This window comes from Natrix helvetica (genome assembly GCF_964273705.1).
Source record: "Natrix helvetica genome assembly, chromosome: 1".
Classification (NCBI taxonomy): domain Eukaryota; kingdom Metazoa; phylum Chordata; class Lepidosauria; order Squamata; family Natricidae; genus Natrix; species Natrix helvetica.
The window spans coordinates 6,423,897-6,439,168 of record NC_138548.1 but is presented as its reverse complement, the minus strand read 5'-3'; the positions used below and the strand labels follow the sequence as shown (position 1 = coordinate 6,439,168).

The 15,272-nt window shown below is 48.4% G+C and overlaps 1 protein-coding gene across 1 annotated transcript in view; it reads right to left on the bottom strand.

Annotated features, from left to right (window-relative positions):
• ANKRD24 (ankyrin repeat domain 24) overlaps positions 1-15,272 on the bottom strand; it is a 36,215-nt gene that overhangs the window by 4,585 nt on the left and 16,358 nt on the right. Inside the window, exons 12-18 of the mRNA XM_081938353.1 lie at positions 12,680-12,724; positions 10,766-10,864; positions 9,565-9,637; positions 8,771-8,892; positions 5,849-7,396; positions 4,214-4,381; positions 1,921-1,986 (exon numbers count right to left, since the gene is read on the bottom strand). Of these exons, the coding sequence (XP_081794479.1) occupies positions 1,921-1,986; positions 4,214-4,381; positions 5,849-7,396; positions 8,771-8,892; positions 9,565-9,637; positions 10,766-10,864; positions 12,680-12,724 (2,121 nt within the window). The remainder of the gene's footprint in view (positions 1-1,920; positions 1,987-4,213; positions 4,382-5,848; positions 7,397-8,770; positions 8,893-9,564; positions 9,638-10,765; positions 10,865-12,679; positions 12,725-15,272) is intronic.

Here is a 15,272-nt window from a genome sequence, read left to right as displayed (position 1 = left end):
ATGCTGACCACTTAGACATCGGCCTGCATAGTTTATTCCTAAAGTGGCTCTATGAAAGAGTCAACATAAATTGAAGGTAGTCCTCGACTTACAACAGTTCATTTAGTGACAATGCAAAGTTACTATGGCGCTGAAAAAAGTGACTTATGGCCAGTTTTCACACTTATGACTGTTGCAGCATCCCCGTGGTCATGCAATTTACATCAGGATGCTTGACAACCGACTCACATTTATGACGGTTGCATCCCAGGGTCGCGGGATTTCCTCTTGCGACCTTCTGACAAGCAAAGGCAATGGGGAAGCCAGATTCACTTAACAACCGTGTGACTGCAGTGACTCACTTAAGAAATGTGGCGAGAAAAATTGTACAATGGGACAAAACTCACATAACAAACGTCTCACTTATCAGCATAAACGGGGTTTGTAACTTAAGGACTGTGTGCACTAACACGAAGGGTAATTAATTCCTGATGCAAAGTTTTATCGCTTGGACAGGACTGTTAAGCTAACGTGGACATGTTAGTTATTAGGGATGGGCAGCTCTTCAGCTTCAAAGCCAAAAGAAGCTTTGGAACAAGCCTGTGTGTGTGGGTGTGTGGGTGTGTACGCACACACATATCCACGCAAATACACTCAGACCCACCCACCCCCAAATAGAGGGCAGGACCACAAACAAACTCTCTTTAAAACTAATCAAAGAGAGAAGCAATCTGGAATTAAGGAGAAACTTCCTAACCATGAGGACACTTAACCAGCAGAATAGCTTGCTACCAGAAGTTGTGAGTGCTCCATCACTGGATGTTTTTAGGAAGAGTCTAGACTGTAGACCAGGGTGTCAAGCTTGATTTCATTGAGGGCCGCATCAGGATTGTGTTTGACCTTGGGGGGTCGAGGTGGGCATGGCCAGCTTGACATCACTTGTAGCCTGTGGTGGCCCGAGTGCTCTGCCAGTGAAAACGGGCTTCCAAACTCTGTTTACGGCTGCGACAGCCTCCTGCAACCCTCTGCCAGTGAAAATGGAGCTTGTGAATGCTGTCCGCAACCAGCTTGACGTCACTCGTGTCGGGGGGCCCTGTGGTGGCCCAAGGGCTCTGCCAGTGAAAATGGGCTTCCGAGCTCTGTTTATGGCTGCGACAGCCTCCTGCAACCCACTGCCAGTGAAAACGGAACTTGGGAATGCTGTCCGCAACCAGCTTGACGTCACTCGTGTCGGGGGGCCCTGTGGTGGCCCAAGGGCTCTGCCAGTGAAAATGGGCTTCCGAGCTCTGTTTATGGCTGCGACAGCCTCCTGCAACCCACTGCCAGTGAAAACGGAACTTGGGAATGCTGTCCGTGACCAGCTTGACGTCACTCATGTCAGAGGGGCCCTGTGGTGGCCTGAGGGCTCTGCCAGTGAAAACCGGCTCCCGAGCTCTGTTTACGGCTACGACAGCCTCCTGCAACCCTCTGCCAGTGAAAATGGAGCTCAGGAGTGCTGTATGCAGCCCGTTTTCTCTGGCAGAGGCATTGCAGGCCGGTCCTTAGTTGTTTCCAGGGCGGCACCGTGGGCTGGATCTAAGCACCCTGTGGGCTGGATCCGGGGCCTGGGCCTTGAGTTTCACACACCTGGTCTAGACAATCACTTTATCTGAAATGTTATAGGCTCTCCTGCGTGAGCAGGGGGCTGGACTAGAAGACCTCTATTCTAGATGTCCAGGCAACCCCTCTGCGTGCTCTCACATTCACTTCCAGACCCACCAACTGGATCCTTGTCACTAGCTGTGTCCCAACACTCAAACGGCAGTTCAGTCCTCTAGCCCCCTCCTCTCAACTTTGAGAACTTCAGCAAACATATTCCAGGTTCTTCTTCTTCTTTTCCCACCCTCCTATGAAATATTTCTAACTCGCTGTCAGCCACTAAAAAGACCTGGGCCAACTCACCTGTATAGCATAAAGAAGATGTCCTCTGTACAAAGAGATGATATTGTTATGACGTCGCTCAGACTCCTAGTACAAAAAGGGAATTAAAAGGAATTAAATCGTTTCAGCTGAGACTATTTCAGGTGGAATTCGCTGCAATTACAAACATCTCCAAATTTTACCAGGTGAGTTTATTCGGTTATTAATGGGATTCCCAATTAGTTATTCTCCATCCTACTAAGATTCTAGGGTTTTTAAATTTTCTTACAGGACATTGTTCTTATAGGATACAATTCTACAGAGGAATTATTGAGTCTGTCATCTGCACCTCTATAACTGTTTGGATTGGTTCTGCAACCCAACAAGACAGACACAGATTTCATAGGATAATTAGAACTGCTGAAAAACCAATGGCTGCCAACCTGCCTTCCATGGAGGACCTGTACGCTGCACGAGTCAAAAAGAGGGCCGTGAAAATATCTACAGACCCCTTGCATCCTGGACATAAATTGTTTCGACTCCTACCCTCAAAATGATGCTATAGAGCACTGCACACCAAGACAAGTAAACACAAGAACAATTTTTCCCCAAACGCCATCACTCTGCTAAACAAATAATTCCCTCACCACTGTCAAACCATTCACCAAGGCTGCATTAGTATTAGTCTTCTTATTGTTCCCGTCACCCATCCCCTCCCACTTATGACTGCAGGACTGTTAACTTTGTGGCTTGTATCCTTACAATTTATATTGATATGGATTGTTTCCTGATTGCTTATTTGTACCCTATGACGATCATTAAGGGCTGTATGATTCTTGATGAATGTATCTTGTCTTTTGATGTACACTGAGACCATCTGCACCAAAGACAAATTCCTTGTGTGTCCAATCACACTTGGCCAATAAAGAATTCTATCTATTCTATTGGGTTTTTCAGAGGCGTTTACCTAACCATCACAACTTCAAGAGTTGGTCCTGTCTCATCTAACTGGTTCCATCTCATGCGAACGTCTTCCTTTTATTCAAGCAAGGTATAGTCCTGGCCAAGGGCTTTTGGTTGGTTGGTTGGTTGGTTGGTTAGTTGGTTGGTTGGTTGGTTGGTTAGTTACTGTACATGCCATCAAGCTGTTAAAAGAACTAGGCAACTACATGGAGCCCAGGTCATCTCTATCTCATCTGGAAGTGTGATTTTAACAGAATAATAGTTGGAAGGGACCTTGGAGGTCTTCTAGTTCCACCCCCTACCCACACAGGAGACCTTATACTATTTCAGAGAAATGGTTGTCCAATATCTTCTTTAAAACCTCCAGTATTGGAGCATTCACAACATCTGGAGACAAGTCGTTCCACTGATTAATTGTTTTCACTGTTAGGAAATTTCTCCTTAATTCCAGGTTGCTTCTCTTCTTGATTAGTTTCCATCCACTGTTTCTTGTCCTGCCTGCTGGTACTTTGGAGAATACAATAATACAATAATATAATACAATAGTAGATTTGGAAGGGACCTTAGAGGTCTTCTAGTCCAACCCCCTGCCTAGGCAGAAAACCCTATACTGTTTCAGACAAATAGCTATCCAACATCTTCTTAAAGACTTCCAGTGTTGGGGCATTCACAACTTCTGGAGGCAACTTCTGTTCCACTGATTAATTGTTCTCACTGTCAGGAAATTTCTCCTCAGTTCTAAGTTGCTTCTCTCCTTGATTAGTTTCCACCCATTGCTTCTTGTACTACCCTCAGATACTTTGGAGAATAGTTTGACTCCCTCTTCTTTGTGGCAGCCCCTTAGATATTGGAACACTGCTCTCATGTCTCTCCTGGTCCTTCTTTTCTCTAGACTAGTCATACCCAATTCCCGCAACTGTTCTTCCTATGTTTTAGTCCCCTCTGCACTCTTTCTACAGTGTCAACGTCTTTTTTGTATCATGGCAACCAAAACTGATGCAAGCTCCATGGTAGTTAGAATGCAACATTGCAGGCTGACTCTGCTCACTGCCAGCAGTTCGATCCTGACCAGTTCAAGGTTGACTTAGCTTTCCCTCCTTCCAAAGTCAATAAAATGAGGACCCAGATTGTTGGGGGACAATAGGCTGACTCTGTAAACCACTTAGAGAGGGCTGTAAAGCACTGTGAAGTCTAATATATGTAAGTCTATGTGCTATTCCAAATGTGGTCTTACCAATACATTACTCCCTTTTTGGAACACCAGACCCATCTGAAGTGGAAGGAATCAAACAATTGAGCTTGATGGACCTTCCTAAAACGACTCTTTGAGCCTCTACTTAATTCTCCTCTCCTTGCTTTGTAAGATACTCACAATCAACTGCTGCTCCAGATCTTTAATTCTCCTTTGGAAGGTAGCTATCTCCAGCTCGCTCTCTGCCTTTGGTGAGAAGATCCCTTTAGGGGAAGCACCACTGGACAGCTCCGAAAGATCCTTCAGAGCTTCTTTCAGCTTGAAGACCTCTTTGGAGAGCTCTGTGATCTGCCAAGGAAGGAAAGGAAATAGTGACACCAAGGCAAGCATTATGTTTCACACCCAGTAAGCCACACACATCTGGATTCTTCTGCTTGATGCTCAATTGATCTCTCTGCCAGTGGGCAGATATATACTCTGTGTGTGTGTGTGTGTGTGTGTGTGTGTGTGTGCATGCATATATATTTCCAGATGTCTGGTATTGTCACGTTTATTCATGTTGTGGGGGTGTTTCTCTATTTCAATGGCTTCCATAATTATTCCCTTGGTGAAGTGTTCAGTTTTGGAGATTAATTTGGTTCCTTCAAAATTGAATAAACAACATGAATAAACGTGACGATACCTCCCGCCTACCAGACATCTGGAAACCAGCCCTAGTCAACAAATGAGCCCCACCCACCACCCAGGCCGTTACAACATGAAACAACAACGGACACCCAGCCAGCACCAATCTATCAATCATGATACAACCACACAACCAATCATTCCAGTTACTGAAACAAAGCCAGCACTCCACACACCCCCACCAAGATTTATAGAAAGACAGCCACTCCGACCACGCTTTAAGCCGAAAAAACCAGCCTGAAGATGGCGAGTGAGACCTCGCCGAAACGTTGCCAAGACAAACTCAATCTTACACGGGAAAAGACCCAAATATCCATACCCTTGACGTAAGCAACAGTAGGCAAAGCCCAGAAAAGGAGTGAGAAAAAGTAAGTCAAAGGAATTAAGGCCTGAGATTTTAAAAAAAATGAGAAGGAATTTCAGCTAATTTCAGATTACACCGGGGTGTCCAATCTTGGCCACTTTGAGATTTGTGGACTTCAGCTCCCAGAATTCCCTAGTCTTAAAGTGGCCAGGGTTGGACATCTCTGATTTATACCAAGAGAATAATGGTTGTGTAAGACCTCTTTATCTCTTGAAAAGAAAACTTGGTGGAGGAAACAGAATAACAGAGTTGGAAGGGACCTTGGAGGTCTTCTAGCCCAAACCCCTGCTCAAATAAAAAAAGTTGTCCACTATCGTGTTCTCTTATCCTTCATTTTCCCACATCCCTCCACAATTTCATTTGTGAGATTTGGTCTTCAGGTCTTCTAAAATATCCCAAAATATATATGGGAGGAAAAGAGTGAATTGGTTGAAAGAACCAGAACATCCCCACAAGGAGTCCCCCACTTACTTGAATCCAAGGCCTGGGAATTTTAAGGACCTGCTTAAACAAGGATGATGGGTAGTGGTATGGAGTTGCAAATTTTGGAAGACTGCTATCATATCACCCCTCCTCTTCATTAGACTGGACATACCCAGTTCTTGCAACCGTTCTTCATATGTTTTGGCCTCCAGTCCTCTAATCATCTTTGTTTCTCTTCTCTGCACTCTTTCCAGAGTCTCCCCATTTTTTTGTATATCTTGGTGAACAAACTGGAGGCAATAGGAGAAGCCTGAGGGCACCTTCTCGGCCTAAATAGGACTCACCTTCTTGTCTTTCTCTTTGACCAGCTTGGCTGAGTCTTCGATGTGGCTGTGTAGCTCCTGGAGACGTTCAGACTCAGCCCGCAGGCTTTGCAACTGCTTCTCGGCAGCGGATAGCTGCGCCTCGGCCGCGTGCTTCTCGCTCTTCATGAAGAGGGCCTCCCGCTGCACCTGGAAGACTTCGGTGCAGGTCCGTTCGTGCTTGCAGCCCAGGTCGGTCAGCTTCGCCTTCAGAGCCTCGATTTCGGCCTGTGAGGTGGCCCTGAGCTGCTCGTGGGACTCCTTGGAGACGGCGCCTTGACGGACCTCATCCAGCTGGGCCTGGAGATGGGAGGCCTCCCGGGCTTTGGCTTTCAGCTCCTGCTCCAACAGCTTTCCTTTGGCCTTCAACTCCCACAAGGTTCCCTCCAAGGCCTCCTTAGCCCGGGCATGCTCAGCCAGGGGTACCGACTCTTGCCTGTAAGCCTCAGTGGTCTTCTGAAGTTCTGCCAGCTCGGTCTGGGTGGAGGTGTACTTCTCTTTCATTTCCAGCAGCCTCTTCTCAGCCCCAGAGTGGGTGGCCTTCAACTTCTCCACCATGCCTTCGTGCTCCACTCTAGAGACGCACTGAGAGGCCAGCCTCTCCTTGGTCGCTTGAAGCTCCTCTTCCAGCTTCTCCCGGCCTTCTCGGAGCTCCTCGACGTGAGCCTTCACTTCTTCGTGTTGCTTCGTCATGGCCTTCAGCTGCTCTCGCAGCTTGCTGGTCTCCTCCTGAAGGGCCTGGCTGACCGAAGAGCTTCCTTCAAGCACCTCGTGCCTTTCCTCCTCCAAGGAGGCCCTCAGTTCTCTTAGTTCTGCTTCCGCAGAGGTGCATCTCTTTAGAAGGGCCTCTTTCTCCTGGGATATGGCATCCAAGGAGGCACCAACGGTGGCTTTCATCTCATCGTAGTTTTGGGCCCCTTTTTCTTCTTGGACCCTGAGCAGCCCTTCCAAATCCTTCATCTTCTGATCTTGCTCCTTCTGCTCCTCCCGAGTCTTGTGCAGAGCGGCCTTGACCGTCTCGAGTTCAATTCTGGAACTCTCCGCAGCGTCTTTGTCCTCCACGGACAAGATGCCTAGTTCAATCTGTTCCTCAAGGAGCTTGACTTCAGCCAAAGCGGCCTGATATTTCTCCTGGGTCTTGCTCAGCTCGTTCATCAGCTCCTCCATCTCTTTTCGGGTTACCGGGTTGAATTTGCTTTTTCCTTCCGGCTCCGAGCCGGCTTTACTTTCCGTCGCTCGGTTCTCTCTGATCTGATCATCCAGCAGGCTGATCTTCTCCAAAGCTTCTTTAAGGTCCGCAATTTCCTTCTCGTAATCGTCCTTCAGCTGTTCGTAAGCCTCAGCTGAGACGAGCTTACGAGGGCTGCCATCTGTTCCATTGCTTTCCAGGGACTTCAGAAGCTCTTGAGCCTCCAGCTGCTGCCCTTTCAGCTTCTCGAACTCGGATCTCAGCGAGTCGTACAAAATGATAGGGATGAAGTCCCCGGAAGCATCAGCCTCGCTCAGGTCTTTCTCGTCATGCTCCAGAACCTACACAAAACGGAGATTTGATTTATTGGATACAGAGTGAGGAAAAAAACTCCACAAACGTGTTCAAGAGAGAGTTAAACGCACAGCCTCGGTGACCGTGCTGCATGCATGAAGCTAGTCCTCAGCTTTTGACCGATACTTTCCGTTAGTCTGGGTTTTGCCTTCCGTGGTTAATCCTAAAGGGGAATTTATTGTTGTTTACAATAACAATGAAATATTGTTATTCCTTGACTTAACAACCACAATTGAGCCCCAAATTTCCGTCGCTACAGCGAGACAGTTTTCGCCCTATTTTAGGACCTGTCCTGCCACAGTTGTTAAGTGAATCAGTAATTGTTAAGTGAATTTGGCTTCCCCATCAACTTTGCTTGCCAGAAGATCACAAAGATCTTCCCTGTGATGCTGCAACTGTCATAAGTACATGCCAGTGGCTAATTGTTTGAATTTTGATCACCTGATCAATGGAGATACTGCAACAGTCATGCAGGCGAAACATGGCCATAAGACAATTTTTTCGGTGCTGTTGTAACTTTGGAAAGGTCACTAAATGAACTGTTGCAAGTCGACAACGGCTACTTGTAGTTTATCGTTGCTTAATGCAAACAATATTTCTCCACAGCAGGTGAGTACCATATTTTTCGGAGTATAAGATGCACACTTCCTCCCCCCCCCTTCCTAAAAGAGGCTGAAAATTTGGCTGCGTCTTATACTCCATATGTAGCTTTTTCGAAGCTTTTTTGCAGCCCTAATGAGGCACTAACGAGTGAAGCGATCTTCCGTGCTTTGCCTGCATTTCTCATTACTGCTCTCTCTGACAATCAGCTGTGCTTTAGAAGCTGTTTTTTATCCCCCAACCAGGGGATAAAAAGCGTCTGTGTGCGCATGTTCAAAACCAGAAAATTATGTGCTGAAGCTGACCACACTAAGGACGCTAGCGAGATGAATACCTGGTAGGCAGATTTCCCCCCCCCCTCTTATTTTCCTCCCCCAAAACTAAGGTGCATCTTATACTCCGGTGCGTCTTATACTCTAAAAAATACGTTAAATGCCCTTAACTTTAACTTTTAACTTTAACTTTTATTTGATTTCTAGACCGCCCCTCTCCCAGAAGGGACTCGGGGCGGTGTACAGTCATATTAAAAACAGTAAATATACATAATATAAATATAAAATAAATATAGATGTGGCTGGAGGAGGTAGCAATAGTTTACTGTACAATAGTTAAAGTTAGATTTAAAATTTTAAAAATTTAAAAATACGTTAGAAACACCCCTAAAAACTATCCCAGGGTAAAATATTTGCCAGGAGGTACAAATGGGACTATAAATGGGCCAGGCCATTTAAATGCCCCACATGGGCAAAGCTAGGATTTACCTGTATTTTTTCCATTAATTTTTTGTTCTTCTGAGTTAGGGACTCTATCTGTCCCTGCAGACTTGCTAGAAGTTCTTCCGTGGAGGCAGTGAAGCTTTTCTTGGAGAGAAGCTCAGCAGTTCCTAAAAGGAAAAGAAGAAGATGAAACGGGGGGGGGGGGGGGGGGATGAAAACGTGCAAAAAAATACATAAATTAAAGCTGGTGGAGAAGCCCATCCTGGCTAAAGTTACAATAATAGTCCTTGACTTACGACCACCATTGAGCCCATTTCTGTTGCTAAGTCAGATGTTTGTTCAGTGAGTTTCGCCCCGTTTTACCACCGTTTTTGCCACCGTCATTAAGCGAAACATTGCAGTTGATAGGTGAGTGACCCGGTTGTTTAGCCAATCTGGCTTCCCCCATGGACTTTGCTTGTCTGAAGGTCACAAAAGGAGACCCCACAACTCCAGGACACTGCAATAGCCATAAATATGAGTCTGAAGTTTGATTACATGGCTACGGGGAAGCCGCAACGGTCATAAGTGTGAAAAGGGTCAAAAATCCCTTTTTAAGTTGTTAAAAAGAAGTGTGCAAATATATGGAACACAGGTCATCTCAACACCACGTGACCCTGCAAATGTGAGTCAGTTGTGAAGCAGGCAAATTTTGTTCACGGGACTGTGGGCAGGCTGCAATGGCCGTCTGAAAAAACGGTCATAAGTCAACTTTGTTTTCATTGTAACTTCGAATTAAATGGACCGTTGCAAGTTGAGGACTACCTGTTCTCTGCCAACGGATGAAGACCCAGCCTTACCTGGGAAGTCCAGCAGTTCCCCCTCTTCGTCCTGCAGGGTTGCAACATCATAGCTGGTGTTTTCCTTCTCATTCTGCACAAAGAGAAGACGGGATGGGAGATTTTCTACAGAGAAGAAGAGGAGCCGACAGACTCCGTTTGGATCAAGGAAAAGACAATTATTTTGGAAAATGAGAACTGGTTCGGGGGAGGGGGGTGGCAGGCCTTGGTCGCTGCCAGTTCCAGCGATCCAGGCCGCCAAGCTATTACTGGTTTGGCCGAACCAGTCTGAACTGGTAAGAAGCCACCACTGGTTTTGGGAGAGGAGGAGAAGAAAGACTGTGGGATCCTTGGTGCTTTCTGAGCTTGATGTTTTCTTGCAGACATTTCACTACCAAACTAGGCAATATCATCAGTGCATAGGGAAACATCTGCAAGAAAGCAGCCAAGCTCAGAAAGGACCAAGGACCCCACCATTCTCCTCCTCTTCCTCCTTTAGCTCTGATGATGTTCCCTAGTCTTGTCATAAAATGTCTGCCAAACCCCCCCCCCGCAAAACTCAGAACGCATCGAGGACCACACAGTCCTCCTCCTCCTCCCTTCTAGCACTGATGATGTTCCCTACTCATGTCGCAAAACGCCTGCAAGAAAACAGCCAAACTCAGAAAGCACCAAGGACACCACAGCTGCAAATATTCTCTTCCATCAGATGGGGGTGTAGAGGAGCAAGAGGCAACGCCGTTCAGATGGTTTATGTAACGATAAAGAAGACAGCTCCTCCCTAACGGTTCCCAGAGCATACATTTTATCTATTCAATTATTATTTGTTGCGTTCGTTTGCCACTCATCTCTCTGCAAGGCGACGTTGGGTGATGCTTTATGATGGGGAAATGTTAGCCTGATTCCGTCCACGGGGGAGGAACCCTAATGAAACCTCCTTTGGAAGAGTCACAAAATGTCTTGCTTGGATTTTGCAGCCTGGCGCCCCCTGCTTTGACTGGACTATCGAGGGGCTGGACAGCTCGCATCTCAAGCTCATCTTAAAGCAGGGGTGTCCAAAGTTGGCAACTTTAAGACTTGTGGACTTCAACTCCCAGAATTCCCCAGCCAGCTCTGCTGGCTGGGGAATTCTGGGAGTTGAAGTCCACAAGTCTTAAAGTTGCCAACTTTGGACACCCCTGTCTTAAAGGAATGACGTGATCCTCAAATCCTCGTTCGGTACCTCACATAATGAAAGCTGGCTTCGCAGCACCTCCAGTTCCTTCTTAAGATTTTCCTTCTCGTTTGCTGCCTCCGCCAGTTGGTTTTGGAGATCCGCTACCTGGTTAGGCAACAACAACAACAAACCCAAAGATTTTATTCCGATTGTGACGCTCGCCTATTTGGGTATCTGATGACTTCTTCTGAGCTTAGGTGAAAATCCTAGATACAGAGTCCCTAATGTACTTTAGAGTTATTGGCCAGTTGACTTCACACAAGACGCCAAACTCGACTAAGACAGGCTTTGGAGTTTGCTGATGGAAACCAGGAAAGTGGAATTTTGAATCTGCAATAGGAAAGAGGCTTCCGATCGACACATCCCCAATGAGAGGGTCAATCCCTTGAGATGCACCCGAAGGCTGCAGCTGGTCCAGAATGCGGCCGCGCGGGCAATCATGGGAGGTACTAGGTACTCCCATGTAACACCTCTCCTGCGCGGGCTGCACTGGCTACCTGCGGCTTTTCGGGTGCGTTTCAAGGTGTTGACTACCATCTTTAAAGCGCTCCATGGCACAGGACCTAGTTATTTGCGGAATCGCATCCTACCCCATACATCCCTGCGGCCGATTCGCTCTCACAGGGAGGGACTCCTCCGGGTGCCGTCCACTAGGTAGTGCCAGCGGGCGACGCCCAGGAGTAGGGCCTTCTCTGTGATGGTCCAGACCCTCTGGAATGACCTCCCCCCTGACATTAGAATAACCACCGATCTCCGCTCCTTCCGCAAGAAACTTAAGACCCACCTGTTCCACTTAGCTGGCCTGGCCTAACCGTAGTTTTCATCTTTCTAGCCTGTATTTTAAATTTTTAGGGGTAGGTTTTTTAGGTTGTTTTTTAATTTTTATTACTGTACAGCTTAACATTTAATCTGATTTTAGGGGTATTTAAGATTAGTTATTTTGTATATGGTTTTTATCTTGTTGTCTGTACACCGCCCCGAGTCCCTTCGAGGAGAGGGGGCAGTCTATAAATTCAATAAATTCAATTCAATTCAATCACTGCTAGGGTGAACTGCAAGTCACCACAAGCCAAAAGATGGCTTCTGGTTTGAACATTTGGGGTCACTTATAGGCATTCGGTCCTTCCTTCCTCCCTTCCTTCCTTCCTTCCTTCCTTCCTTCCTTCCTTCCTTCTCTTTCTTTCTTCTTGCCCGCCCGCTTGCCTGCATTTGGGGTGTAAGTCGAGGGCTACCTGTATTAAATATGCCATAATTTAAGAATCTCTTTAAGATAACCATTGGATGACCATTTGTCTGAAATGGTATAGGTTTTCCTGGCTAAGCAAGGGGTTGGACTAGAAGACCTCCAAGGTCCCTTCTATTCATTCTTTATTCCATCCCATTCCATTCTATATTCTATTCTATATTCCATTCCAATTAGCAAGACGCCATTGTCAGGGGGAAAATTTCACCCTGAACTAATGAGGCTTAGACCGACGGCTTTTCCAAGCAGGCATATCTTCAAGAAGCGAAAATTAAAATAAAATCCGAGAACATGTTCTAATTTAAAAAAAACAAGCTTTAATACAAAAATAACAAAATAAGAAAATAAACAAATCTATCTAATTGTTACATTTTGGCAAGAAACAAATGTTGTCCGCCTTCTTGAAGACGAACAAAGATCAAAAGGAAAGAAGTCTCTGGAATGTGTGGTGTATATGAAAACGTGTTAAGAAGCATGCGCAATAAATCATTGTCAGATAAGAAAAACTTCTCTACAGTATAACTCATAATAGAGGCTCAAGTAGACAAACAAAATAACGTAGTGACAGCCATTAGGCTCATTGCATCACTGGGATTATCATGCTGTAGTGTGTGGCATCATAAGTTCAATCACCTGTCTAGCATCTTTGGGTTCTCCTGCTCCAAAATAAGACTCACCTGCTTCTCCAGAATAGGCAGGGAGCCATTCTGAATCTCCAGATGCTGCCAGAGGCAAAAAAAAAAGAGAGGAAAAGAGGTAAAGTCATTGCCAGCGGGGGGAAAAATCTGATTTATTAAAGGATCTTTTGAAACCCCTCTTCCCAATCCTGGATGACCAGAAAGTAAAATAAAGCATAGAATTATCAGTCGGTAAGTCGAAGACTACCTGTAGGCAATGGGAAATAGGTGAGTTAGTGGACCTCTTTTAGTGTGCCTTTAATTTCTGAAACATGGTTTCTTTTTGCCCCAAATTTGTGGGTCAATCCAAGCTTTGGAGGAAATGCATGGACGTGGGACTTCTCTTTGTTACCCTTAATGTGCCTGTTCGACCTTGGAGGTCAAACACAGCATCAAGGAGAGAGAGAAAGAGAGGGAGGAAGAGAGAGAGAAAGAGAGCGGGAGAGAAAGGGGAGAGAGAGTAGAAGAGAAAGAGAGAGGGGGAGAAAGAGGGAGGGAGAGAAAGGGAGAGGGGGGAGAGGGAGAGAGAAGGTAGTAGATCAGAGGTGTCAAACTCACTGCCTGGGGACAGAGCCGACCCACCGGTTGCTTAGATCTGGCCAGCAGGGCCACCCTGGAAACAGTGAAGGACCAGCCCGCGGTGCTTCTGCCAATGAAAATAGAGTTCAGGAGTGTCACTGCGTTTTTTGTTTGCCAGCTGTGCTTAAACTCTAAGACATACGGTAGACTGATCTGACTCGTATCACTAAGCTCACTAAGCATGTCCACATTCCATATACCGTATATACTTGAGTATAAGCTGAATTTTTTAGCCCACTTTTTGGGCTGAAAAATCCACTTCGGCTTATACTCCAGTGAACAAAACAAAAAAAGAACACCGAGGCTTCGGTGCTTCCGGGATCGCTCCCACCCCCTCCGCCACCTTCCTACTGGCTCCCACGGCCTCATGGCTCCTCAAAAGCACGGCGAAGAAGGAGGCGGCAGGGGTAACACGGGGCCCAGCTCAGCTGCTCCGAGCGGAGGGGGAAGCACCGCTGCCATGGGTAGGGACGCCAGCAGGAGCTTTGGCGGCTTCACCCAGTGGCGTAGCGTGGGGGGTGCAGGGGGGGCCGGCCGCACCAGGCGCAACACCTGGGGGGGCGCCCTGACTCGCCCTGCGCCACCCTTTGCCGGACTGTGGCCGTCTCTTTCCACGCCCAGCTCGGCCCGCGAACTAAGCTCCCCGGCCCCGGCCCGCCCAGGTCCCTCCTGCGCACCGCCTACCTCCCAGCGGACCCGCCGCGCCGCCCCCGCGGGAGCCGAAGGAGAGCGGCGCTGTGCTCCGTCTGCCCGCTGCTGCAACGCCACCGCGTCCTCCCGCTCTGCCTGGAGCACCCCGGGAAGCCGGCAGCGCTGCGCTCCGTCTGCCTGCCGCTGCAACGCCACCGCGTCCTCCCGCTCCGCCTGGAGCGCCCCGGGAAGCCGGCGGCGCTGCGCTCCGTCTGCCCGCCGCTGCAACGCCACCGCGTCCTCCCGCTCCGCCTGGAGCGCCCCGGGAAGCCGGCGCCTTCCTGAAGCCCCCGGTGCGCCTCCCACCCCCGCGGCACCTGCTTCCCTTCAGTCGAGCCTTTCCCTCTCCATGCTGGCCTCCTGCCTTCCTCCCGAGGAGGAGCTCGAAGGGCAGCGGGAAAAGGCTCGACTGAAGGGAAGCAGGTGCCGCGGGGGTGGGAGGCGCACCGGGGGCTTCGGGAAGGCGCCGGCTTCCCGGGGCGCTCCAGGCAGAGCGGGAGGACGCGGTGGCGTTGCAGCGGCGGGCAGACGGAGTGCAGCGCCGCTCTCCTTCGGCTCCCGCGGGGGCGGCACGGCGGGTCCGCTGGGAGGTAGGCGGTGCGCAGGAGGGTCCTGGGCGGGCCGGGGACGGGGAGCTTAGTTGGCGGGCCGAGCCGGGCGTGGAAAGAGACGGCCACAGTCTGGCAAAGGGCGGCACAGGGCGAGTCAGGGCGCCCCCCCAGATGTTGCGTCCGGTGCGGCCGGCCCCCCCTGCACCCCCCACGCTACGCCACTGGTGAGAAGAATGGCTAGCGATGCACGGTCCCCAGGGAACTTTCTGCTGAAAGAAAATTCGGGGCTTCGTGTGAAATGGCTGCAAACCAATTCTGAACCAGAAGGACGCTCGTAAAATACAAAACGCGCACAGGGCAAGGAAAGCGAGGACTCAGAATGGCATAAGTGGGGACGAGAAAGGAAAGCAGCAGCGATGCACTCAAATAAAGCAAGGGCGCCAGCAGCGTGGAGGGAAGGGTGGGGGACACAATTGCCTGGTCTTATCGGTGCTCCCGGGGAAGAAGGAAAGATGGGGCAGGTGAAGAAGGATCTACCTCCTTCTTCTTCTGGCTTCCCCCGAACTGGAAACAAAGGAGGAAGAGGAGGCAGCTCCCCGCAGATGCCTCAATTAAAGCAATTTTATTGTTATCTACCTGTATTTTTATTTTTGAAATTTACCGTGAGCTGCTGCATTTCCCAGCCTCGGCTTATAGTCGAGTCAATAACTTTTTCCAGTTTTTTGGGGTAAAATTAGGGGTCTCGGCTTATACTCGAGTCGGCTTATACTCAA